The sequence below is a fragment of the Equus asinus genome, chromosome 25, assembly GCF_041296235.1.
Source record: "Equus asinus isolate D_3611 breed Donkey chromosome 25, EquAss-T2T_v2, whole genome shotgun sequence".
Classification (NCBI taxonomy): Eukaryota; Metazoa; Chordata; class Mammalia; order Perissodactyla; family Equidae; genus Equus; species Equus asinus.
Genome location: NC_091814.1, coordinates 51,773,047 through 51,798,062, shown reverse-complemented (window position 1 = coordinate 51,798,062; position 25,016 = coordinate 51,773,047). Strand labels below are relative to the sequence as shown.

The 25,016-nt window shown below is 40.0% G+C and overlaps 1 protein-coding gene across 1 annotated transcript; it reads right to left on the bottom strand.

The window, feature by feature from the left end:
* Positions 1-335: 335 nt before the first annotated feature.
* SLC19A2 (solute carrier family 19 member 2) lies at positions 336-20,890 on the bottom strand. The gene is made up of 6 exons (XM_014845143.3): positions 20,472-20,890; positions 13,608-14,210; positions 6,133-6,355; positions 4,813-5,005; positions 4,306-4,447; positions 336-2,371 (listed from the first exon to the last, which is right to left on the bottom strand). The coding sequence occupies exons 1-6, from the start codon at positions 20,667-20,669 to the stop codon at positions 2,243-2,245; spliced, it is 1,488 nt and encodes a 495-aa protein (XP_014700629.2). The 5' UTR covers positions 20,670-20,890; the 3' UTR covers positions 336-2,242.
* Between the last annotated feature and the right edge of the window lie 4,126 nt (positions 20,891-25,016).

The window sequence follows — 25,016 nt, the reverse complement described above, 5'->3', positions numbered from 1 at the left end:
TGTGGGCCTTTTCAGTTTTTAAAAGGGTGAACACTTTAAACAGAGAGATGAGAGGTACCAAGATGAAGACCAGGAAAAATAAAGTGGTGCTAGATTGCTAGCAATGTGGTGCTAGAAAAAACTTGGGAAAACAACAGAAATAAGGGGGAGGAGTCAAAGGAAAAGATCACAAAGCAATGAAAGAATGAACAGGATGACAAGGTTAATTAGGAGGGTCAGCAGAGGAGAAGGCTTAAGACAAAATTTGTCCTAGGAGAAATCATTTCAGGATGGAATCTAAAACTCCTACTGAAGCAAAAGACAAATTTAAAATAATTTTGATTAAAAAGGGAAAATATACTGTAAAACATTTATTTAATAAAAATAATTTTATAATCTATACAGAATTGAATAAAAAGTACCAATTATTTCCACACTTATTTGCAAAACGGCATACAACTTGCAAATTGGGGTTAGCATTCTACAAATACGGCCACAGACCAAATTGTGAACTTATCATTTTCTTAAATAAGTAAAGGTTCTGGCTGTGTGCCACAGTCTTCAAATTAAATTCCAGGGAAATATTACTTTGGTAATGTGAACAATTTGTACCACTATCTATTTTATTAAAAAAATTAAAATCCCTCAAACACCACTTTTCTGCTCATTTGAGTAAACAACTCCCTATGTAGCAAGAAAAAAAAGACAAAATATAAAATTAGAGGTTGCTACTTTTATGACATCACTACCCCTTCCCTTCCTTAGCTAGTGTTCTCTTCCTTTCCCTTAATCCGAAAGGAAGGCAAATGGGAAATGACCTCTTCTTATCCTCATTCACTTACTTCTAGAATTCCTGCTTAAACCAAATAAATATATCAATTTTGCAATCTTGACACTATTATTCACACTGTTTAGCTGTGTCATTCTAAAAAAAGTTAACACCCAGCTGGAAGCAGCTACCTAGATCCTTTTCAAGGGAAGGCTTTAAAATAGTTTTCATGTCTCACATACTCTAGCAGCCACTTGGTAGGCTGATTTCAGAATTAAATGTATACAGAATAATATTTTTTCAAGTTAACTTGGAAATGGACTCATGAGCAATTCTTATTTTAAGCAAATATTCAAGATGATCCACCCTTAGACACAAAGGCAGATTTAACGTACAAAATGCAGGAACCAAATCTATCCTAGTTCCTGCTCCATTATTAATTAGTGAAACAATTAAAAAGAGGCTCAGTTGGTGAAAAAGGCTTTGGAATAATCCAACACCTAATGACATCTTTATCTTGGATAAGAAGAACAAATAATATAAAAGCTATAAATGGGGATGAAGTTATTAAAAAAAAGACTTTTTCATTTAATTCTGGAAATAAAAGGGAATGCAAATACAAAATGGGCTCGTTGTCTTTAGCCCATATACTAACCTTTCATCATGGAATTAACAGTCCTTCATACTGAAGAATAAAAGACAAACAAACCTACCTTTAAGTTTTCTGATTAGGTCTCTTCATTTAGATTATTAGTAGGCTTCAAAACTTGCCTTATTTTCTAACTATATGAGCTTCTCTGAGAAGCATATGAATAAGCAAAACTGTACTTCTAAAGAAAATCTACACAAATATATAATTGTCAAGATAAGAACTGAGAACATTCATATAATGAATTTTTAAAAAATAACTTATTAGAAATGACATACACTCCTTATAGGACAGAACACCCAACCAGAGCAAATATTGCCAGTGATAGGAACGACTTTCATCTGTAGAAACACAAATGCACATGAGTAACACAGAAATAAGACTCAAGTTGAACAGGGGCAAGTGCTGTTAGAACATATTTCTATCCTGACCTGTGACATCTTGTGACCCCTGTGAAGCCTTGGTCCCACCAGGCCAAGCTTCTGGCTAAGCAGATACAGAAGCATCTGCCCTATGAAACATCAAACTCACCTGCTATCATATGTATAACAGCATGTGCTGCTTGAGTGCTCTTGACTACTTGGTTTTCAAAGTCAAGTTTGTTTTTGAATCAGAAAAAAGTCAGACTTAAATTAGCTCTCATAAATAACCCACAAAATAAACTTCACTTCTGGCTCCTCTGAACAGTATTATGTTACTCCAGGAACACATGACATAGTCAAGCGGCTGCTCTGAAGCTGAAATACACATTCATAAATATGTGTCCACATCTTCAAAAATGAAATACATCCAGGCACAGTGCTGTGCAGAGTTCTTGCTAGAAGCAGCAGCTCGTCAGCAGTATATTATGAAGTGGTTACTTGAGAACTTGATTCTGGATCTTCCTGCTTTCTATATTTCTTCATAACACTGACTGCACCATTAACCAGGAAAACCACAGCGATGAGTGCAAAATAACCGGCGTAGATCAGAAACTAGAGAGGGGGAAGCAGCAATTCATAGAATTATCAATTAGAAGATGAGCTGTCCTCTTACATACCTGTGAACATATACTACAATTAAAGATATATTCAGTTTCTCCATAAAACTTCAAAAAGCATTGTGTGCTTACACAGTGTGCCGGGTACCGAAGATACACGGAGGCAGCAGTGCAGTGGGACTGAAGCCAACTGAAGCCTGACTACCTCCCTCACTAGCTGTGTGACCTTGACTGAGACACTTAATCTCCGAGCCGTGACTTCATTTACAGAATGCAGTTCATATTTCCTTCTTTACAGCATTGATGGGAAGGGATGAGATCATGAATGTAAATGTTTATTAGCACAGTGCTAATACTGTTAATACTATTGTTTTAATTTTTATTGCTGTTATTGTTATACCTGAATCCTGGTCTCCACCCTCAAGCTGATAGGTGGGTATGACTAACAGGCCAAGTTCTGAAGATCAAGAACTTCTATTCTTCCCCAGAAGAGGGCAGTGGAAGGTCAACTATATACCCTTATAGGATTACTTTAAGAATCTTCCCTAAGCCAAATTTTTAATGTGACCATATAGTTACAACTTCATCATCATTATCTTCTTAAAACTTACTAAATACTTATAAGCTAGCTCATAGGTGCAATAAGAATGTTACTCTAAGTCTCTGGGCCAGGTTCTTTCAAATTTGTATACATTTTCCTGTAGGAAACCTGCTAATTAATCATGGCAGTTAGAGTTTCAGCGTAGCCCACAAAATTCTATTATTCCACAAGTTTAAACCCACCATTTCTGTAGCAGGATGACAAGCACTTGGTTTCTCTCCCACCCTCCATCCCAAATGTCAGCACCTATCCCTTGAGAGGTCTTCTCGAAGTTTTTATTGCTGGTAGTAATTGGGAAACATACAGAAATATTACTAGTAAGCTCCCACTCATCTGTTCCCCCCACCACGCCCCCTTTTGAGGCAGCATAATGCAGTGGGAGACATGTAGGCTTGAGAGTTAGATGCTAGTTTCAGTCATAGCTCTGCCACATTATTATTATCTGTATGACCTTAAACAACACTTAACATTACTTATCTCTCAAACTCATTTTCTCAATTTCTCATCCTGACAACAACCTTGCAAAATTCTATATAATGTACCTGGCACATAGAAAGTGCTGTATGCATGTTACCTATTATTATTATTACTTCTCTTTTAAGTCTCTTCAATAAAAACAAAGTTAATTACTGATAACATGTTGGGTTTTTGTATTCTAAGAAAACTAAGATGAAAGTATGGAGGGAATAATGGAGAAGGAATCATTTGGGCTGGGATGGGGGTGGGGCAGGCATTTCTTGATTCAATTGCCCATTTTCAAAGTACAGAGCAAGCCCTACCTACAAACTCACAATGCATGAAGGCATATGCAACTATACCATTCCTGAATGAATAAAAATATTCACATTGTCTTTGGGTGTTTGTGCAGGTGTTTCTCAATAGGTCATATGTTAAGAATCATAAGGCTACTCATCAACAGCCAAGTCATCACCTGGTATTTGGGTGGGGGGTATTTTATATAAAGAAGGGAGGAGACTTAGAGAGCTGTGAGAGGGATACAGCATTCCAGGCACAGAATGAAAAATGGAGGAAAATATTGGATGAGGAAGCAGAGAAGTTGGGCCTGGAGGAACCAATATTACCTCTCAGCTCCACCAGGCTGGTTAGTCACACGCAGAAATGGTCTAGGGCCTCATCAGAAAGATGACAGTCCCAACATCCTCCAGGTAGAAAAGACCTAAGGATGGGGGATGACTAAAGGAAGGAGGGAACACTTTCACTTTTTATTTTATATCTGTCTATATTGTTTGAATCTGTTTTCAAGCATGCTCCACCTCTGCCACCCTGATCAAATCATAACATCTGCAGTGTTGAATCAGAGATCTTACCTGAGTGGTAATTTCTAAGCCAAGGCCACTGGCATCTACCACAATTAGAGTGAGCAGAGTCTGCAGTGCGAGAGCAATGAAGGTGTTTACACCAAACACTAGGGCGTAGCGCTCCATGCTGAGGTTTGCCGCAATCTGAAAACTGAAAAAATAAATAAAAGAAGAATAAATAGACAAGAATTACTTCCTGGGTAGTTACAATTTTTACTTTAAATGTGAAGACTATCTCCTTCTTTCTGTTAATTCCCTTCCCAACAAAGTGAAAAGTATTTTGTTGCTTAATGATGTAAATCTCACACAAATATCTAAAAACAGCAGGAACATGTGAATGAGGAAATAAATGAACCTTGCCTAAATGCTTCCCCAGGAGAAAAACTGCTGATGCACATACAGTACAATGCTTTCTCCCATTTGCCTCTTTTTAACTAAAAAATTTGTTTGTAAAGAAACCAAAAAGTTTATCCTGTCACAAGTTTTCCTAATGCTTTTTTGAATCAAAATACATACGTTGCTATAGTGATGAGTAACATGTAGATGATTCTGAAGACCACATAGGATGCGTAGCACACCCAGATGGTCCCTGCAGTGTCCATGATATATACTGTGGCAGCAATCAGGAGAGAAAACAGAGACAGTGCGATTTCTCCCCAAGTTGACCAGGATATTTTTATGTAACCAACTGCAAACACGGCAACAGCACCTACAAAACAAAAAGAGAAAAGTAATCCAGTTATTTTGCTAAACAAATACTATTTCAATAAATTAAAAATTCAGCTTAGATTATTATATTTTAAAAGCTTTAAACTTACAAATAGCATAGTTCAAGATTATGGAGGGCCTGAGGGTCAGGCAGAGAATTTTGGACTTGATGGAATGAATAATACGGAGCCACTGAGAGATGATGTGAGACTGAATTAGGGCAGTTGGCAATGAGATGGAAAAGGAGGCTGTAGACCCAGGGATGCTGCTAAGGAAAAAACTACTGAGGCTGAAGCAGAGGAAAGAGTCAAAAAGAACCACTGCTTCTAGCTTGGCAACATGGCAGGATGGCTCATCTCTCCTCCTAACTGAGGAGCAGTTTAGAATATGGCAAAGGGCATCTCTGCCCCTTGGTAAATGATGGTGGTGATAATGACAGCTAAAAGGTATGGAGTGCTTTCTAGATGCCAGGGCACAGTTATAAATGCTTACAGAAATCATATAAAATCTTCCAAAAACGTTATGAAATAGGTTAACAAACTAAAGAGGGACAATAGAATATAATGGTCAAGAACATGGGCTTCTGAGTCCAAATCTTGACCTTACTGCTTACCATCTATATGACCTCGAGCAAGTTATTAACCTATCTGTCCACAGTTTCTTAAACTGTAAAATGGGGATAATAATTGCATCTATCTCAGGAATTTTCTAAGAACTGAGTTAATACACATAAAGTCCTTAGAACAGCACTTAGCACATATTAACACTTAACAGTTATTAGCTATTATTATACACTATTGTATATTGCTACTTAAAGTTTCACATCAAGTGGCAAAAAATACCCAGTAAACACAGATAATGGAAACTTGGATAAGAAAACAATTTTGAAAATCAATACATTAGGTTTCCTCAAAGGTTATAAAGAATTCAAGTTTGTTAGTCATGTCCTCTACCACTTGAGCACTTCTAAATTTTCCTCCTAACTTATAAAATCAGAGCCCCAAATAAGTAAATCATTCTTTGGGGTTACTTCCAATTTGGGAGGGGAGAGAAAATATGATTATGGTTGACTTAACCAGCAGAGGAATCACTCTCTCCCAACCAGCCTCTCCATCCTGCACTGCTTACCCAGTAAGGTTGAAACGGCCTCCACACCACCGTTATAGATAGCAGCATCGCGAGAAGGCATCACCACCTCCCACAGGCCCTGTGTGTAGTTCACAACTTGAAAATAGCCACAAGTGGAGAGGGCCCACCACACGGACCAGCAGAGCAGAGGGCGAGAGGAGTAGCACACAGAGAAGTCATTCCACAGTACCCTCAGCACAAGGAGATGGTCTGGCTTGGGTTCCTACACAGCAAAAGGGAAGAAAGCTCAAACATCTTGAAGGCAACCACACAGAAAGCAATATATATATACATATATATATATATATATATGCACACACACACACTTCACTTCTTAGAAATTACATTTATCTCCTCTAGGGAAAAAATACATTCTCATACAATTTTTGCTTTAAATCCTCAGTAGCACAGCTGTACATAATCAACCCAGCAAAGGACGCATTGTTTACAAAGTGAAGGCACAAAGATGGTCAGATATTGCATACTTCAGCCAAAGGGAGATGACATTCCGCATCTCTCCACACAGTGGCAAGCAACATTAAGAATAAGGAACAACTAGTAACTCTACTAAATCACCGCTGGGTTGGAATCTGTCGGTGAGACCCTCCTATCCTTATAAATGACAGATTCACTGAACAGTAATGGTTAGGGTAGAAATCTTAGAAAGAAATAGACCAAAATACCAGCAGCAGTTCTCTACCTAGCAGTTCTGGCTAGGAGGATGATTAGGGATTTTAATTTTCTACCTTACATTTTTTATCTTACCCAATATTTATACTATGGGAAATATTACTATTATAATGAAGTAATAAAGTATAATTGAGTGGACCCAGACATTACTGAGCTATGCACCATCCCCATACTATGCCATTAAGTCAATATGAAATTCCAGACACCCTGCGAGATTCTCTGACTCCAACGGTATCAAAGTTTGACCTAATTCCTGAGCCTTGCTCAGAACAGGAAATTTTACTTTTGTGGCTAACATGGAAAAGCAAAATGAGAACCCAAATGGAAGAAAGGGGAGTTGACCATGAAGTAGCATGGAAGAGGCAGGACTTGTGACAGAAGCTATGTTACAGATTAATAACACCAATGGCAGCAGCATGATTCAACCTGCTCTCATCGGTCAGAGGCCACGTCTTGCATGGCAGAACCTCCAGATATAAAATGATTACTCCCTTCTGCTGTGAGCCCCTGCCCCTTTAAATAGAATCTTGTAGTAGGTATGCTTAGGTGTTTGCAACACCATGTTAAAAGGCACTATTTTCTCAGCTCAGTTATGTGCAGAGGGAGATTTTTCTATAGTCAAACCAATGGCTAGGATGGAAATATTGAGAACAAGTTTGCTCCTCTTATTAAGTGCTTCTGAAGGACTTAATCTTGATACTAACTCTTGCTATAAACAACAAACGTTTTTGATGATGAAAGGAAGACTCTCATTTCCTCAGCTGTTCATATTCCATTACCCGAAACATAGTAAAAATATGTAATGAGCCTTAACCAATGGGGACAAATAAAGTACATCTGGTTTCAAGGAAAAGAAACCAAAATATGTATCATGGAAAAACTCGTGGTTGAGATAGACTGAGCGAGAGATAAGAGTTGAACAGAGAAATAATGAAGAAGCACATTCCAGGCAAAGGAAACAAGAACAAAAGCATGGCAGAAGGTGCTATTGAGGTATATTTAAGAATCAGCAACATTGAAGTTTTCCCCAAACATAAAAGGCTTCTAGGACACTCTCTCCTGCTCTGGCCTGCTGTGCACTCATGTTGCTCCAAGAACAGTCATTCCTGCCTTGGCCTGGTATCTCAGAGGCCTGGTTCATAAGCCTGAAAGCAGGGCATTAGCCACCTGTTCAGAGTTGGCCTAGAGATCTTGTTCAAGAGAGATGACATTTATCTGAGTTTTAGGGGCACTGAGCTGTAAGAGGGAGAGGTACAACCATGTATGGGAGCACACCCTCTCCCCACCATCCCAACTCAGACATATCCACTGGCAGGAGTCTGACTGGAGATATCCAGAGGGAAAGGTTTTGTGACCACAAATGAGGGGAAAAAAGGAGCGTCAAAAGGTAGACTATGTTCTTCACATAAGTCTCTGATTCTGGCTTTAGTGCTCAGGGCCAGCCTGGTGAGAAAGGCAGAATACAGCCCCACACAAACCTCCCAGCAGCCACTTTCACCATTATGGTTTCATTTCTTTGGATTCTGATGGCTATTTTGACATGAAAAGACACAGAAAGATGAGTATTACATAACAATGAGTAAAAGAAAAAAAAACCCATAAAATTACAAAACCACATGTAGATTATAATTTCATTTACTATAAAAAGTATACATATAAATACATACATATGTATATATAAAAAGATTTTAGAAAGAAGGTCACTAAAATGTTAATTGTGGTAATCTTTGGGTGGTACCAGTTCAGATGATTTGACTTCTTTTTATCTAGTTTTCTGTATTGTTTAATTAAAAAACTAAGTATGGGGGCTGGCCCCATGGCCGAGTGGTTAAGTTCGCGCCCTCCGCTGCAGGCAGCCCAGGGTTTCATTGGTTCGAATCCTGGGCACTGACATGTCACTGCTCATCAAACCACGCTGAGGCAGCGTCCCACATGCCACAACTAGAAGGACCCACAATGAAGAATATACAACTATGTACTGGGGGGCTTTGGGGAGAAAAAGGAAAAAAATAAAATCTTTAAAAAAAACTAAGTATGAATCTTTTTTATAAAGTAGATTTTTTTTCCTCTTAACATGATATATTTATTAACTATATATTGTAACAGTGACTACTGCAATTAGGTAAATAAAGGCCATTTTCTCCCTAAAATGCTAGGATAATCTCACTGGAATGAGAACCAAGCAATGTTTTATAGTTCTGCTTAATCATACCATCCCTAAACTCAATTTTTACTTGTTTATCACAATGGGCATCTAGCTTCACATTTCATTTAAGGAAAAGGTTCTGATCCTGTTTTTAAAAAAAAGTTTGAGAAATTATTTCTCCCCATCAAGAAATGGGAATCTCTAGTGTAGTGGTTTTTAAAATCTGGGTTAGAAATTTTGACTATGTCACTTTCTATGTGCCTTTGGGCAAGTTACTTACTTAACATAAACTTCAGATTTCTCATCTGTAAAATTGGGACAGTGATATACATCATAGTTTTAACAAGAATTAAATTAGATAATGATCCTAAGGTTCTTAGCACAGTACCTGATACCCAGGTCAAAATAAATGGGAGGTGAGCTGATGATGATGAAGAGGCATACCTACCTGAAGGCAGATGAGAAAAATTTCTCAAGCTTGGGCTTTTTACTACAAAATGGAAATTAATGCTTATTTCAACAGTCTATTGGAAGACTAAATTAGTGTTATTCAGTGTGTAGCAAGTGCTCAATAAATGTTGGTTTCCCTTATATTTTTATCGTGACTCATTTATGCAATCAACAAGTATTTACTGAGTGTCTATGTTTTTGGCAATGTTCTAGACACTGGGAATATAGCAGAAATGTCCCTGCCTTCAAGAAACTTACATTTTAGTAAGGGAGAGAGATGAGAAACACATATAAAAGAGAGCTTATAGTACCAGTAATACAATGAAGAAATAAATAGGGTAATGGGGTAGCAAGTGACTGTGGTACGGAGAAGTAATGCTTTCTAAGAGTACTGAATAGCTTTCCGAAAAGCTGAAGTCTGAGTTGATACCTGAGTGACATAAAGCAACCAACCATGAAAATCAGAATGAAGGGCAGTCCTGACTGAGAGAACCTTCCGACTGAAGTTCTAAAGTAGGAATAAGCTCGATGTGTTTCAAGCCAGTGCTTTTTGGAACACGGCAGTAAGAGATAAGGCCAAAGAGGTTAGGAAGGGGCCAGACTGTCGTATATGCCATGATGAGAATTTTGGATTTTCTTCTACACACAATAGGAAAATATAGGGGGAGTGATAATTAGGGTTTAATGTCTAAACTGTGAAGATTTAAGTCAAGAGCTGATGATTGCAATTTAAACCACTTCTATGATATGAATTATGTGTTCCTACATATACAAGAAACTGAAGAGGACAGGCAAAGTTGCTCATGTCATGCCTGAGAAGCAGAAGGAAAAAAAGATAGTGCCTTCAGACCAATCAGCTCAAAAACTCAGGATTCTAGAGCTGAGGAAAGCTTAGTGATCATCTGATTTAACAGTCTCTACATTTCAGAGCAGCCTAACTCAATTCAAGCATTAGTGATGGAATTAGTACCAGATTCTAGTGACACCTTTCCTAAGGTCCGGAAAACCAGGGGTAACTAATTCAAAGTGAAAGATTATCTACAGCCTTGCAAATAATTATCTAATGTAAAGGTACAAAGTGTTCTTGATTATTCACGCTAATGATAAAGATAACAACAGGAATTACCATGTATTGATTAGCTACTAGGAATACTCATATAAAAGCTTTACATTGCCTCATTTAATACTTGAAATGACTGTATGAGGTAGATATATGAATGAGCTAAGTATAAGAAGTGGAGTTTGAACTTACTTCTCTTTCTTCAAAATCCACTATACCATGCTGCTAGAAATGACATTAAGTACAAAGTGGAAACATTAATTTTGCTGCTGTCAGTGTTTTACAGAACTCAAATATAAATACACGCAAAGAATGCTTGTTAATAGTAAAAGGTGTCTACAAATAAAAGTACAGCTATACTAACAGATATTATTTAATAAGTACTAACTACATGTCAGGCCCCGTGCTGAAGAAGTGGTTTAATTTACATCATTTATAATGGATGAGCAACTTAAAATAAATCAGATCCAGCTATAAGCCAAGCACAGAATGAGTCCAGTTCCCTGCTTAGGAAAGAAAATCACTGGCTTTGGTGGCAATGTCAGCACCCTTCGCCCCAAAGCAATAGACGCCTTTTGAAAAGAACTCACAAATACTCCAAGGGAACTTGTGGACTGGGCTATCACTTGACTCTGTCTCCTTCATTTTCCCTTTCTGTAAAATCAAGATCAAACCACCCCCCTACCCACCTACTCTTCTTTACCATAATTACCACACTTACGATTTATGGTTCAATTATGGGCTTTGTCAACTTAAAACGGCACTGCGATCCCCAATCCATATCCATATTCTGACCTTCCTTCAAGCTTGTCAAAGAAAAGCAGCAGTATTTGGTGGTGTACAGCTGCCAAGCAGCACTGCCTGCCTGTCACGGTGTCAGCAGCAGAGCCAAGGATTTCATGAAACTGACCTGAATCCTAATTTTTACCACACTGTAGCCGACATGATGGTTCTGACCATGACCCCACTGAAAGGCTTTATGAAACAAAGCATAGATCGAAATGATCTCATATACGCTCTTAAATTATGCTTAGTATATGTGTGCAACTCTGCACAAGTTGCTAATCTCTGCTCTCAGTCCTCTGCTCTAAAATGAGAGGACTGAAGAGATCTAAAGTTCCTTGTACTTTAAGATGCTCTGATCGTTCCATGACCTGTGGTAAGAATCTCTTCTAACTCCAAAATTTTATAATTCTTCAGCATGTTAAGTACTGGCACTTTACACATCTATAAACAACAAATATCAAGTTGGTCTAGGACAGAAGTTTTTAAAAAGGTCACAACTTATTAGTAGGTAATAAAAGCAATGTAGTAGGCAGTTAGTTATCTGCATTATAAAAAATAAACTGAAGGGAATGTGTCAGAATAAAGTATTGTGTTATAACACTTCTGTTTCAGTTATATATAAATATATACATACCTATGAATGTACTGGTTGCTGAGTAAAATGTTCTTTACTACGTTTCTTATCCATATTCAAAAAAGTTTAAAACTCACCAGTCTATAAAAAATCTTCAGAACCATGTTAATATGTAATATATACATGTACATCTATGTATTATACATATGTGTATCATATTAATTTTAGCTAAAGCCATTTTAATACATTTGAAACAGATAAGAATAAGGGCCCTTTTTTTTTGTTCTACTGCACGAGATCTATCAGATGACTACACCGCTTTCCCTTCTCCATCAACCCTTTGTTTACTCTCCAACATCACCTGACAAACTATGAGGGAATCAGCATTTCATTCCTAATTAATCCCTGGTAATTTTTTTATTTTGCAGGGAAAGATTCACTCTGAGCTAACATCTGCTGCCAATCTCCCTCGTTTTTTCTTCTTTATTTTTCCCCAAAACCCCAGTGCATGGTTGTATATCATAGTGTTTCCTTCTAGGTCTTCTATGTGAGCCACCACCACAGCATGGATACTGATGGTCAAGTGGTGTGGTTCCATGACTGGGAACCGAAGCCAGGCCGCCAGTGAGAGTGCCGAACTTTAACCACTAGGCCATCAGGGTTGGGTCTAATCCCTGGTAAATTTGACTGAAGCTGCACACAGGTGTCTCAGAAATCAAAGTGAGTTCCATGAGTGTCACCCAGGCTCTAAAAGGTGACCCAAGCTCTTTGGGATGATAACCTAAATTTCAAGTAACCAGAAATGAAGAATAGGGGTAGGCAAAGAGAGTAATTAGATCCCACATTGAAACAATCTGAGTTAACTCCAGGTAGAGAGCCAAAGACTATTCACATTGATTCTTTACTCTAATCCAGCCTACAAAGCTTATGGAGCTTGGTTTTATGATTGACAGAGCCCATCTGCAAATCCTGAATGTTATTACGCTTATTTCCAAACTCGTCCCAGGAGAGCTAAGACTAACTCAGTATGGTTGGAATAAGCTTTGCCCCTCATAGCTTAGAACCTGACAGAAAGATAAAAAGCTTTTATAAAAAATCGTAAGTGACTGGGAGAGGCAATTAATCTTCCTGGCTAGACAGAACGCATGGATGAATTATTCTGATGGCATATATCTCTCTTCTAAGAAATAATTTCATAGTCAAACTTTTAATATTTATTCCATCGTCAGCTTAAATTTTCCTCTTGTGATCCTCTGTATCCTTCATTAGTACCTCACTTTGGCAAAGTATCATTTGCAAATAAATATCAGATAACACTTCCAGCACAGAAGAGGAAGATAACTTTCTATCCTTAATATTCTGGGATGCAATTCAAAAACTGGAAGTAGATAGTCATCATTTATTAGAATTATTTCATCTATTCATTTAGCAAAGTTTTCTGAGCGCTTTATTTATACACCAAGTACTGGGGATAGAAAGAAGAAGAACAGACAGCCCCTGCAATCTAAGACATCTCTGACATGAGCAATACAATGCTGTGCCAGTCTGACCTCAGAGATCATTCACTCCAGGGGAAAATATATTTGTCATCCCTAGTATAAAACTGACCTTATCTTGAATCTATGAATGAAGGAATCAATAAGCCAATTCAGAATAAAACCTGAATCCAGATGGATACAAGGTCTAGCAGGAGAAGGCTTCCTGTCCGTTTTGTCACCATTGGGGTAGCCCCCAAGCAGCAACCACAAGACATTTAAGGCTAAACTCACCGGCTCCTCCATGGGACGCTCCTCCACATTTAAAGGGATTTTGGACTCAATGTCCTCCCACCCAGGAAGGTGGTTAGAAGCTGAGGTGTCAGTAACCATGCCGCCATTTTGTACCTTGATGCCATTCATTCCCTGGCAGGCAGAAGGAACGTGGTGAAAGAAAAGGCTCTTCTGTGGCATAGGCAGAAACCAGGCCACAGCAAAAGCCACAGAAACACAGGTAAGAGAGATGACATTCAGGCTAAACAAGGACCAGCCTGCCACCGAGACAAGGATTTGCCCTAGGACAGAGCCTACTGTGAAGCCCACCAAGGTGGCACTTCGACAGTAACTTGTGACTTTCTGGTACATGCTCAAGTCTACCACACTATAGATATATGAGTAATAGGCAATTTCAGTGGCTGTGGCGACGCCATAGAAGAATTCCAAGAACTGAACAGCCAGCAGTCCCTGGGCATAGAGCAGCATGAACCATGTAACAATAAGGCTGAGTCCCTGCAGCAGAACAACAGGTTTATAACGGAGGTAGTCTGTGGCAAGGAACACAGGAAACAGCAGCACCAGGTAAGAGTAAGTCCACACTGGATAAATTTCATTGAAGACCTGATAGAAAAAGAAGAAGAAAAACCCATTAGTGATATCAAAGGACCTAGAATATTCATAACAACTTATTCTTATAAAACAACTTACCAACACGTCAAATACGTCATCCTTACCAACTAAAGAAATCTCAACAACAATTCTGATAATTGTTTGGAATACACTTCCCCATTTCCACCCCAACATCTTTTTCCTAAAATCCTCCCCATTCACCAGGCCTCATTCAAAGACTTCTTCCTCCTGGAAGACTTTGCTGAAGCTGACAGTATTTGTATTGCAACATTCAAAGCTCTGTTGATACTGCTTTGTAATGTGTCCATCTCCCCAGTTACCTCATAGCAACTGGCTCTTAACTGTGGTTGCACATCTCCGAGGAGCTTTAAAAATTTTGGATGCCCAGTCAAAGGCATTTTTAAAAACCTCCCAGGAGATTTTAACATGAGCCAGAGTTGAGAACCATCACCTTATAAGGTTCCTTAAGGGTGGACTCGACATTCACCTGCACAACCTAACAACCAGCATACTGTCTGGAAGATACTTGGCTCGATAAGTGTTTTGGAAACAAATAAATGTTTTGGAAGTGTTGTCAATTCTTACTACTAACCACAGACTAAGGAGCCCTGATCCTACCATTTGACTAGGTTTCTTTGATTTTATGTTTCATTTCTCTGGGGCACAGGAAGAGGTAAGAAGGGTAAATCTGTCCTACAGTCCTGACAGGATAACTGTCTATAGATGGTAGGATAATAGGCAACTTTGATGTCCTTCTTTTTGTCTGTCTGTAATAGGACAAAAATAGAAGATTTTGCTGTTTTCTTTTTAATGTGTTTTTTAAATTGGGATATAGCAGAAATAATCTTTAAAATAAGCTTTGAACCATAAAGACCCCAGGTGGAACTTCAGTTCCATCATTTGCTGTGTGATTATAGGCAAGCTTTTTCTAGTTCCCTTTAGCCTTAGTCTCCATTATCAGTAAAAGAGGGGTCAGACCTATGCCAGAGGGTTGTTTGTTGCAAGGATTAAATGAAACAATACATGTAAATTAAGCTGAAACACAGACCACTTGGGACAATATGAATTAACTAAACTAATCCAACTGCCAACCCCATTCTTCCAACAACAATCATTGTAGGAGACTTTTCCCTCCTCTGACACCTATTGAGTGTCTGGCAAGGCCCTGGGGGGTCAGTCAGTCAGTTCTTTAAATGATCATTTCAAAGTCTGGATCAGTGGCCCCAATTTTTAAGTGCTTTCTAGAAGATAGTCTTGGTAACAGGCTAAATACTTTGCAATGGAGCAATCTAATCCTACACTTTGACAATCTAAGACCATGGGTAACTTTCTTTTTAATTTTCATGTATACCTCAGTTCACCGGAGTATAAAATGGTCTAATTTTTTTTAAGGTTTTAAAGGAACCATAAAGTAAACAATTATTGTAAAACTTTTTGCCAGTGCAGAGCACAACTATAAAAGTAAAACGCAATCTGAAATATATTCCAGACTTGATTTCTGTTTCTGACTGGCCGAATCTCAAAAGTCATTTGTCTAATAGCCTCACCTTCATGAATTTTGGTCTAATTTGTGTTTATAAATCATTTAGCAACCTCTACTTGATCAGGAAATTTTCTTGCACCTGAATATGTATGAAAGAATAATCAAGAACGGTGGAAATGGTTCTTATTCAAAAGTGTGGAAATTCCAGTGAATGAGGAACAAAGTGCACTTGGCTAGCTGGCGTAACTACAGCATAAGACGCCTCTTAGTAGAAAACCAAAGGGGATAAGGGTCACCTTGAGATGAAAGCCAGAAGGAGTGAAGGCTTCCCTACAGACTTTTCATAGTTCTGTTTAACAACTTCCCACTCCTTTTTGCCTATAGTTTTACAGATATTCTCCTACAGTTTTCTTAATTTTGAAAGTGCCTCCTCTGTTTACTCCACGTTTCTTCAGCTTCACATTTTCCCCAACACAACACCACAAAGCTATTAGCCATGATACCTCTCCTTTAAAATACCCCCATCTCTTCCTTCAATACCTCATCTCCCTGTTTTCCACCATATTCCTTGGGACTTTAATTGATTTCTTCACTCTAGTAGTATGGTCTGCACTTAAACACCTCATATAACTTTCAATAATAGTTGTCCCAAACGATTAATTGCCAAGTCTTCATTATATAAATCTCATCCTTTTAATTATCAATTTAAAGTCTTTATACTTAGGAGTCTAATTCTACTCCTAATACAAAACCACACTTTAGATAATGACGAGGAGGAAACATAAGATCGCCAGACTTGCAATGCCAAGTAGAATCAAAAACAAAGGCAAGGGGGCGGGGGGTGGAGGCGGGTAGGAGTGAGGGCGTGGAGATCAGATGGGTCCTCTAACTTATTCTGCATAAGAAATCTGACTTTTCCCCTGAGAGAGATCAACCCAAGATGAATGTCCTTCTTCCAGTATTATCGGCATTATAATAGCAATCTCTACTGATGTGCTCCACACTATGCTAATCACCTTACCTCCCTTACCTTACTTAATACAAACAACAACCCTAAGAGGTAACTGCTTTTACTATTTCTATTTTACAATCAAGGAAACTTGGCCTTAGAGAAATGTTAAGTCAACTGTCCAAAGTTATCAAAGCTAGTAACTGGCAGAGGGAGGAGCTGAACCTAGATATTCTGAATCCACCACACTGAAATGCCTCTTTTCTTCAATCAGAAAACTGCTACTGAGCATGTCCTCTGGTCCAGGGTTACTTCTAATACCTGCAGCAGCTTTGTCAACCTGCACTGAGGTGCTTTTACAGAGCATTCATGAAGAGAAGAAGACTATATAATCTCCAGAGCTTAGACCCTGGGTCTCCAAAAGAAGACCCCTCTTCTCTTTCAGTGCCTCCAAGGAGAAGCGGTTACACAGAAAATGCTTCTTTGACAGATTCTTTGAATCCTGAAGGAAAACTTCCTACACAATACTGTACAAATTACAGACTCCTATTGTCCGTCCCCTAGACAATCTTCTTATCTCAGGTAAAATCTGCCATGTGGCCAAAGGGAAATCATTTTACTCTGAGGTGACTTTCACAACTCTAGATTAGAGCTCGTTTGTGCTTTCTTCTGAGATACAAAAAGTCAAGGGAAAATAAGTGTTCAGTTTTAAGTTCTAATTCAGATTTGGACTGTATTTTAGAATCAAGTTTCAATTAAACAACTAGTTAATAATCCTTTAATTGCACAACTCTGTTTTCAAGCTGTATGGGGATTATAAAAACAAACAAATAAATAAATAAATAAAATGAACCCTCAGTTCTCCAGGAGTGCTGAACCTAGTGAGGAATATACACACATACGTTATTGGTAAGGGAGATCAGAAATACGAGGTTGCTTCTTTGAGATGCAGCTTCAAGGATCAGAAAGTCAGAGGCTAACAGAAAGATATCAACAGATATGTATGGGAAGATTATTCCAAGCAGAGACCACTCCTTCGAGTACACGCCAGTAGATGAGAGACTGCGGATATGCTGGACTTATGAGTATAAGATTAATGTGGACGGGGCTTGGGCTTGTGGAAGCAGGCAAGGGAAAGAGGATGCAGTAGAAGATAAGGCCATTAAAGAGAGAAGAGTCAAATTCTGTAAGGCTCTAAATATCAGGCCGAATTGGTGGAATGTTTCAAAAACATCAAAGAAAGGTAGTGAATGTCTGTCAAGTCACATGCTAAAAAACATAAAAGGATCAAAAAAATTTTGTAGAGAAAGTGTTCTGTTTTATTGGAAGTTTGGCTTTCAACTATTGGAATACAAATTTTAACCTGTTTAAACTTATAAAGTGGTACCTAAAACAGATTAGCACTTTCCCTGAAATGTAAGAAAAAGTCCTTTGAGAGTGGAAAGATAGAGGAAATTTTGTCCTTTTTCCCCTCCGTATGTCTCTGGATTTGGTTAATAACAGCTCTATTTAAGATGATCCAACTTGCCCTTTTAAAGTCTTCTAGGAGGAAATACAAACATCACTGACTGTGATTTGACATTAGCTTTGCCTAAAAATCACATAATATTTTTTATTTAACTGTCCATTGGTGAGAGCAAGCACTCGGTCAGGATGGAGACCAAGTTGTTCTATTTACTTCAGTTATTAGATTTGAAAAAAATCTAGGGGTCCAGAGAGAGTAAACAGAGCCATCCCGTACACAACCAACAGAATCAGCCACGATGTTAATTAATGTCTTCAGACAAATGACACGCCTTTCTAGACTACTAGATTGCTTTTCAGACCCTGTCCTCTTCCTCATCTAATTTGCAATAAAACAGAAATGTACTACGTTTTTATTATATAATCAGCAACTATTTACTGGGCGTGACACCTCTGCTTTATTCCTATACTCCCTGAACATATTTCACTCACACTAGAGAGCTTTCTGATAAGACAGGGCACATGATGGCACATCACACAGCAGCTCTCTGCCAAGGGCACGTGACAAAATAGGTCTCAAAACAGATCAGCTTTCAAATATCAACACCGGCAGCATGTTTCTCCCCCACATATTTCTCTGTCAGGCAAGGCGCACAAACTGTGCAGATCACATGGCAGTTCACATGAAACTTTAATTGTGAGCAGCTCACAAGGAGTATCATTTCTGCTTCAGTGGCCAGACTTCAGATTCAGCGGCTGTTTTGGGTCTCCAGAATCATTCTCTCATATTTACTGCAGGAAGTTCCTTCTTGTAAAATCATTTTGTTCACAAAATTTGGCCCTTTCTACTTTATAATTGTTTTTAACCAATATTAAAACTCAAACAGGTATAATGAATAACTGTTACAGTCCCTGGTGGAGTGGTCCATAAGACTGAGAAACAGAAGATCTGAAGGTCGGTACAAGTCAGGGACACTTGCTAGATGTGAGACAATAGGCGAAACTCAAATGCAAACCTCAATCCAGGATTCAACACCAGCTTTCAATTCCTTGATAAATGCCCTTGAAAATAGAGGAGCAATGCAACAACAAACTGGACTATGAGTAATTGCATCCTGCTCTGACCGGTTATGCAGGGATACTGAGCTGCTACTCAAAAGAGGTAACTACTAACCAAGGGAGAAGAGTAAGGTTTAAACAGGAGGAGTATTTCACAGCGACTGGGGCGGGAAGGCAGGGTGGGAGAAAAGGAAGCACAGGAAAAAAGGAACAGCTAACAAGTGGCCACTCAGCTTTCACCCTTTGTAGTGTTCCAGAAAGAGACACCAGACCTCAGCTCTCACACTTTGTAGTGTTCAAAGAGAGGATGTTGAATCTGCTTTATTTTGGTTTTTCGATATAGCACCTTGAGTTTAATTCCTTTTCCAGTTAACATAATGTCTTTCTTCCTCAAAAAACAAGTGTTGAGATTGACTATACACTTTGAGTTGAACACATTTTTACAGTACGTGACGCACTTCTGAAGAACTTGACTAAGGGAAAATCAGTCAGCAAGAAGTTCTTAATCATGGCCTATGTGCTCTCAATTACCCTGAGCGTCACAGCGGGACAGAAGCTTTCCAAGATGTTGAGAAGCAAAACTAACATCTGTGAAGCAACAATTCACAATGCAACAAAAACCATAACTAAGCGCCAATTATGTGATACTAAGTATCTGCTTCTGTCCCAGGAGGTAGGGACTAAGGGGGGGAGGCAGCATGTCCTTGTTCACAGGCTCACGCAATTAAAAATCAAGACGAATCAAGATGACAGATTTTTGTTGTCCTGTACTGTCCTTATTTGAGCACCTCCGTCTGTCAAAGGTAAAGGAAGTAAGCCATGGGAAGGAAGAGGGTGCAGAAGGGGGAGGGGAGATCCTTTCGGAAAAGCAAGGATTACTCACCTCTGGTTCCCTACTTTCAGACAACAAATATTTACTAAACCTTTACTACCACGTCCAAAGTACAACTTGCTGTTTTCACTTTTTTATCCAAATATCTCTCCCCCCCCCGCCCCGCAGCGGGAACTGCTGGACCAGTCTGAGCAGAGTGGGGCTAAACTACATTACCGCATCATCAGCACATCGCCTGGGGCACACGTGCACTGGGGCTCCCGACCCTTCACGCAAGACGTGCCCTATAAACCCCACGGACGACAGAAAAGCAGCACAAATTAAAGCCGCGCCCCGCACGGAGCCGCCTTCCCAGCGGGGAAGTCAGCAATCCCTGCCCAGAACGGCCCCCGCGGCTCGAGCGCTTTTCTCACCGCCTGTCCTTTCCCTGACCGCATCCCCCCGCACGCGCCCCGCCGGGCGTACCTCCCTCTCGGTTAGGTTCTTGTCGGGCCCCAGCAGGTAGGGAGTCAGGAACGGCTCGGACGGCCTGAGGCTGGCGAAGAAGCCGTAGGCGCAGAGCAGCGCGGTGGGCAAGAACCAGCACTCGCGAGGGACCCGAGCTGTGCGCAGGAGCATGGTGGCCGCCGCCGCCCGCCGGGACACCGGGCCCGGCACTTCCATCCGGAGCGCGAGGGGCGGGGACCCGGCCCGGCCCCTTCCTTCTCCTTTTCCTCCTCTGCCACCTGGAGTGAGGTTCAGGCGCTGCCCTAGCGCAGGCGCCTCCTTTCTGTGGGGCCGGGCCGCTCTGGGCTCGCCGCCGCCTGGGGCCGCCAAGCCCCCGGCCTTCCCTTGCGCCGGCGCCTCACGCGGGGCCGCCCGCCGCGAGGCAGAAAACCGGACACGCCCTAAGGCCCACCCTCCGCCCCGCCTCCACGCTGAGAGCCAATCACAGCGGACGCCGGGAATGTAGCTTCTCTCCCATTGGTCATTGGGTCACAGGACGCGAACGGGCGGCGGCCCGCCAGACCGCTGACGTCCGGGGCCTCCGGCGCGGGGGACTTGAAGGGCTCCGGAACGGACGCTGTGGTTGCCCTGGCGGCGCGCGCTGGTCAGGCGGGGAGCTGTCGGCCCACGCTCGCAGCCGCTTCGGTCATCCTCTGTCAGGAATGCTCCATGCGGCCTAATCCCCGCCGGAAGGAACGCGCTGTTCCACGGTCACCCTCTCATTCTTAATCACCGTCCCTCTGGACGTCCTTTCATATTCTCTTTCCCGAGAGACTTAGTGGCCAAGGCCGGGCAACGATTTAACCTTGAGGCGGGGGAGTGTTAAACCTCTCCTCCAGCAGCTTTCGTGTTTTAAACTGTATTCGGCTGCCGAAGAAAGGCACTAGAAGCCCCGGCTCTGAGCGCTCGGGACGTTTCCGAGCGACTGAAGGGAAGAAAGTAACCTCAAGTATTGTGAGAAGGACGAAGGAGCTAGTCTCTTAACTGAAGGACCGTAATGGAGTCCTAATTAAAGAGTTTTAGCTTTATTTCGTCACTTTTTGCAAGCAGGATACAAAGAGAACAAACATAACTGTATGATACAGCCTGTGTTTAAAAGGAAAGTGGGAAATCCTGAGTCATTGACGCAATCACGAAATATCACCGGTCTCTTCATTAAGAAAAAAAAACAACCAAAAAAAGAGGTCTTGGCATAGTTTTCAAGGGCAAAGCATGACAAGAATTCCCAGTGCTTTCTTTCGTCTCAATGTATAAGCCTCTTTCTGCCTGACTCACAGCCTGACTCTATCCCAGTCCTTCCACTGCAGACCAAGCTGCACCACGTAAAGGAGTTTTCCCTGTGCAAGATTTGCGGAGTAACACATCCTCCCAGAAGCTCACAGAGAACATGTTTGAACTCTGTTTTGTTTTCATGTATGTTACGACCCATCTAGCTCAATTTTTCCCCTGTGTCAGCAAATGACACTTTTTGCAAAAGGGATACTTTTTGCATTCAGCCGGAAAAATGAGTCTTACCAGATGGCACAACATGCTAGTAAAAGGAAAGAAGGCAGACTTGTTTCTAAGGCTGCACAAGTGAATGGCACCAAAATATGTGAGTTGATTAATCTTTGAAGAAATGCAATTGTTGGTATTTACATCTATCAGTGGGTCTCGAAGTGTGATCCAGGAAGCCTTAGGGGTTCTTGGGACCTTTTCAGAGTTCGACAACGTCAAGCTATTCTCATAATAGTACCAAGACTTCATTTCCTTTTTCACGCTAGAAACTACATGATGTGTGATGACATCATCACTTTAACGGCTAAGAGAATATTTGCTTGCATATTTTTGTGTTTAAAAAGCTTTCCAGATTTAATTTCTAATATGGCAACTATCAATAAGTGTAACCCACAAAAATAAAGAGTCTTTAGGGTCCTCAATAACAGAAGTCTTGAGGCAAAAAAGTGAGAACTACTATCTACATAATACAATCATTTAGTCCCCTAAACTCCAGCCGTAGTATCCACCTCTCATCATGACTACAGAGAGAACACTAGTGGTCCTCTTGGCAATTGCTTTGCATTTAAATTCAGTGCTTTGGTAGAAAAGAAAAAGAAAAAAGAAAACCAGGAGAGGCCTCAGAAAGAGTGAGCCGACTTATGAAGAAGAGCTTTCTGTCCCTTCCCTGAGGCTTGGAGACCTGAATTGTGTTAATCTGTAAATTACTGCTTTTGAAACTTTTCCATGGTATAAATCAATTAGACACCTCAGCTCCTCTTTGCAATGTTGGGCACTAACAAATAATGTTTGTTCTTGAATTGGGTAGAAACTATTTTTTGCTATTTTTCTCTAAGAGGCCGTGGTAGGCAGAGTTCTGAGAATGACCTCCAATGACCCTTGCCCTTGTATAATCTAATCCCCACCCCACTGAGTGTGGAGTGGAACCCCTGAATTTGATGAGATAGTACGATTGTGATTGTTACATTATATGGCAAAAGCTAGATTATCCTTGTGGGCCAAATCTAATCACACGAGCTCTTTAAAAGCAGAGAAGTTTCTCCTGCTGGTAGCAGAAGAGGAAGTCAGAGGTAATTGAAGAATGAGAAATATTTGATGTTGGAGGAGGTTATGTACCAAGGATGTGGGTACCCTGTAGCAGTTGAGACTGACTCCTGGCTATACAGCCAGCAAGGAAGAGGGGATTTCAGTCCTACAGTCACAAGGAACGGAATTCTGCTAATAACCTAAAGGAACTTGGAAGTGGATTCTTTCTCAGAGCCTCCAGATTAAGAGTCCAGCTTGGCCAACACTTGAATTTCTTCCTGTGAATCTCTCAGTAGATAACCCACCCAAGCCCACCTGGACTTCTGATCTACAGAACTGTGAGCTAAGCTGTTATCGTAATGTTTTAAACTGCTAAGTTTGTAAAAATGTGTTATGCAGCAATAGGAAACTACTGCAGTGGTAAATAGAATATATTTTTTAAATTGAGGCAATATTCACATAAGATTACCCATTAACCGTATTTGAGTAAACGACTCAGTGGCATTAGTACATTCACAATGTTGTGCAACCATCACCTCTATCTAGTTTTAAGACATTTCACCACCCCGAAAGGAAACTTGTACCCATGAAGCAATCACTCCCTATTCTCCCTCTCCCTTGACCCTTGGCAAGCACTAATATGCTTTCTGTCTCTATGGATTTACCTATTCGGGATATTTCATACAAATGGAATCATACAATATGGGACCTTTTGTGTCTGGCTTCTTTCTTTTAGCATAACATTTTCAAGGTTCATCAACATTGTAGCATATATCAGTACTTCATGCCTTTTTATGGCTGAAAAATATTCCGTTTTATGTATATAACACATTTTGTTTATCCATTCATCAGTTGATGGACATTTGGGTTGTTTCCACTTTTTGGCTGTTGTGAATAGTGCTGCTGTGAACATTTGCGTGCAGACATTTGTTCGAGTACCTGTTTTCAATTCTTTTGGGTACGTAGGAATGGAATTTCCAGATCACTTTATAATTCTATGTTTAACTATTTGAGGCAGTGCCAAACTGTTTATCACAGAGCCTGCACCATTTAATGTTCCCACCAGCAATGTATGAGGGTTCCAATTTCTCCACATCCTTGCCAACAGTTGTTATTTTTTCTTTTCTTTTTTTTTTTTTTTAAATATCCATCCTAGGGGTGTGAAGTGATATCTCATTGTGGTTTTGATTTGCATTTCCCTAATGATTAATGATGTTGAGCATCTTTTCATGTATTCATTAGCCATTTGTATGTCTTCTTTGGAGAAATGTCTGTTCAAGTCTTTTGCCCACTTTTTAATTGGGTTGTCTTTTTGTTGTTGAGTTGTAAGAGTTTTTTTACACATCTTGGATACTAGAGCCTTGTCAGATATATGATACGCAAATATTTTTGCCCATTCTGTAGGGGTAAATAGAATATTGAGAGACGTTTTTCTCTATTTATGTATAAAAGCATGTGGGAATGTGTATTTTGCAAAAAGTAGAGTTATATTATGCACCCTTTTCAATCTTGCTTTTCTGACTCAGGAATAATTCACGAGAAACATTCCATGTAATAAGGTTAAGCTCTAATTCTTTCTAATGTCCCGTTGTGTGGGTGTACCATCATTCAACCTTTCCCTATTTATGTTCATTCACCGTGTTTTCAGTTTTTTGGTGACTTCCAACAATGTTGCACTTAACATCCTTGACAATATATGTCTATGTAGTTTTTGTTTCATTTTTATGGGTTTTATTCCCAGGCGTGGGATAACTAGGTCAAAGAGTATATGCATTTTTTATTTTAATAGACATTGTTCAGTCATTTTCCATAAAAGCTATAATAACTTACATTTTTACTAGCAACATATGAGTCTTCGTGTTGCACTGCATCCTTGCCAACAACAGGTGTAATCAGGCCTTTAAAGTTTTCCTAGTCTGATAGGTGAAAAGCAGTGTTTCTCAGCCTGTAATGATTTTGCCCCACCCACCTCGCCTGGGACATTTGGCAAAGTCTGGAGAT